We start from the raw sequence: 3,041 nt of genomic DNA, 5'->3' as shown, positions 1-3,041 counted from the left end.
AATTCAATGCTCATCAGCATCATAACACTCATAAGGACCACAAATATTTTAAATTAGAGAGAGAGGTGTGAAAGGCGGTACTGCAGAAATTTAAAGATGAAAAGCAAAAGCAAAGACAATCTTTCAAGTAGCCACAGGACCTGGAAATAATGCCACTAAAGCAACTTACAAAGTAGCTTATATACTCAGGGGAAAAAAAGGGAAGCCATTCAGTGATGCAGAAATCGTGAAAGAATGCATTGACAAATAGGGTGCTTAGACCCCGGTAACGTTTCAAAGTACAAAGAACTGCCTCTTTGAAGGAGAGCCATAACTGACCTGCAGCATGAATTAGCTTTCAACTTAACAGAACTTCATGCAATACTTCAAAAGGAAAATATATACTATTCAATCGCTTTGGATGAATCAACTGATACTACTGACTCCACACAGTTTATACTTCATTTGGGTCATAACAGAAGAGTTATTCGCTTTGGGCACTCTTGCTAACAGAACACCGGGAATAGATATCTTCAGCAACTTTCAAGATAAATGTCATGAAGTTGGACTGAATTTGGTAAATTTAGTGTTATGTACAGGCAGTGCACCTTCCACGACAGGAAAACACAAAGGGTTTATTACACAGATTAAAAAAAGTATTAACAGATCCAGATGCTCTCATTTCTCTTCGTGGTATCTTGCATCAGCAAAATCTGTGCTAAAGCTATTTTAAGTGACACTTAGCAACAAGTTGTAAGTATTGTTAACTATATTCCTGCAAATGCAACACAGAGTCCTCCGTTTTCCTCAGTTTTGTAACATGCCAAAGTTGAAGGAAGAGGTATTCAGTGTGGACTTGCCGTATCATTCTAAAGTGCGTTGGCTATCGCAGGGACAGGTGTTAGTCAAAATTTTATCTCTGCAAGAACAAATACTTAAATTTCATGAAGGACAGAATCAGCGTTGTGAATTATTGAAAGAAGATTTCTTGGGAATGATAGTAAAAGGAGTTAAAAAATAAAAAAAGAAGATTTCCATAGGAATGTAGTATTTCTGTATGATTATCATGTCAAATCAAAATGACCCAAACATTTTATTGCAAGGTAAAATTAAGTCTATATATGATATATGGCAAAAAATCCAAGCATTTCGGAAAAAAAGCTATCTTTTTTCAAAGTATTTCTTCAAAAGGAAATTTTGGATAAACATTCTCCCTAGTTAGCAAAGGTCATTGATGAGCAGGATGATATATGCGAATCATTTGAAGAATACGCAGCTGTTATAGACCTACTAACTGGACAATACAATGAAAGGTTCACTGACTTTGAGAATCACGACATCACACTCATATTAGCATTTCGGCCTCACCTAGTTGATCTCACCAAGGCACCTAAAGAACTACCGATGGAATTGATTGAGCTCTCAGTAGATGCCAATTTAAAGTCATTGTTTGATACTCAGAAAGATCCAATCGAAATATGGAAAAACTGCAGTAGAATACCCACACCTTTGGCAATGTGCCTGAAAAATGCTTTTCAACCACTTATTGCTGCGAAGCTACATTCTCCTACCTAACCCAAACCAAGATGCTCTTAAGGTCACAAATGACTGACATCCATCTAGAGGATCAACTGAAACTGTGACCTCCATGCTGCAACCAAATATTCAAATGCTTTCCAACAAAAAGGAGACAAAAAGAGTCATTAAAAGGTTAGTTAACTTTAAAATTAACAAATAGTTTTCATTTTCTGAAATTATTAAGTACATAGTAGATTTTTACAAAATAATGTATATTTCTAAGTATATCTAATTGAAGTTTCTTGAATGTGGCCTTATTTACTTACAGCTAAATTAACGTGGCCTTCCTACATGAAAAGGTCCCCCACCCCAGCCTTTACCGTTGGCACCACTCGCCCCATGTTGAAGCTTGGCAATTAGAAAATGCAGAAAGCATCAGTTCAGGGCTAAACATTGAGTCAAACACTACTACATTACTGATGTGTTTGGTCTAAAATCTGCTACAGATCTATGTCCGATTATAATCTGGACACACCTGAAAATGAAGAGCCATAAATTACGTAGCTGGTAAAATTCATTTTCGTGCTTGGAAGGGTTAAATGATCGATTTACTGTGTAGTCTCTTTCCCTTATGACTACCAATAAAATCTTACTTTTTGGTGGACTTTGCTTCTTGGAATTTGGTGTAAGTCCCTTTTCACTCTTCCCTGATTCTGCAGAGAGAGGAACTGTGGAAGCAAATCCTTGAAACACCCGAGCTTCCAGGAACATAGTCTGACAAAAGAATTAACAAATAGGGATGTTTAGAATATTATTTATAACAGGAATTACTATATAGGAATATTATGTGTTACTACCACATATAAATGCGAAGTATTCATATGGCATACTTCTAATGGTTATTAAAATTTTTGTAATGCATGTGTATTATGGAAATTTTGGAAAATACAGAAAAGTTGCAAGAAGAAAACACCCAAGTTGAGGGCAATCAGGTTAATGAAAGGGCAAGCAGAGGTTCGTGTTCATTTCCTCTGAGAGGCAGCCCAGGCAGTGAAAAGTGCATGGATTGTGGTCACACAAGTCCTGGGTTTTGACCCAGGTCACCGTGAGACCCTGAGCAAATGAGAACTTTCTCCAGGCCTCAGCGTCCCCATCCTCTGGGGGAAGCCAGCTTGATAATCAGCCATGCTCCAATCCTCTAGCTGAAACTTAGGCCCAGACACATTTTAAGTGGAGTTCCCCTCCCACAGATGGGACACTCTAGCAAGGGTACCGGTCCTGAGTATGTTTGTATGATACTCCAATATAGTAAGAGAGAAATGCAGTGAAGTGCTTCTGGGCAGGGATCAGGGAAGACTTCGAAAAGCAGGGGGCATTGGAAGCAGAGGTAAGAATCAGATCTATGGAAATGCTCTACCATCCAAGAAGAATGTCCCAGATAATGCTCAAGCAAAAGCACAAAGGTGAAAAAGTCAGGAGAACTGCAGAGGGAGTGATAAATATTTCAATACCATCCTGAGAAATGTTTATTTTGTGCTGGGGAG

The 3,041-nt window shown here is 38.1% G+C and overlaps 1 protein-coding gene across 2 annotated transcripts in view; it reads right to left on the bottom strand.

The window, feature by feature from the left end:
* Positions 1 to 3,041, bottom strand: part of NDUFV3 (NADH dehydrogenase (ubiquinone) flavoprotein 3, 10kDa) — a 17,476-nt gene that overhangs the window by 11,710 nt on the left and 2,725 nt on the right. For both annotated transcript variants that reach the window (XM_012659981.1, XM_012659982.1), the window contains exon 2: positions 2,151 to 2,271. In XM_012659981.1, the coding sequence (XP_012515435.1) occupies positions 2,151 to 2,271 (121 nt within the window). The remainder of the gene's footprint in view (positions 1 to 2,150; positions 2,272 to 3,041) is intronic.

Source organism: Propithecus coquereli, unplaced genomic scaffold (assembly GCF_000956105.1).
Source record: "Propithecus coquereli isolate 6110/MARCELLA unplaced genomic scaffold, Pcoq_1.0 Scaffold644, whole genome shotgun sequence".
NCBI classification, from domain to species: domain Eukaryota; kingdom Metazoa; phylum Chordata; class Mammalia; order Primates; family Indriidae; genus Propithecus; species Propithecus coquereli.
This window is presented reverse-complemented; position numbering and strand designations above follow the sequence as displayed.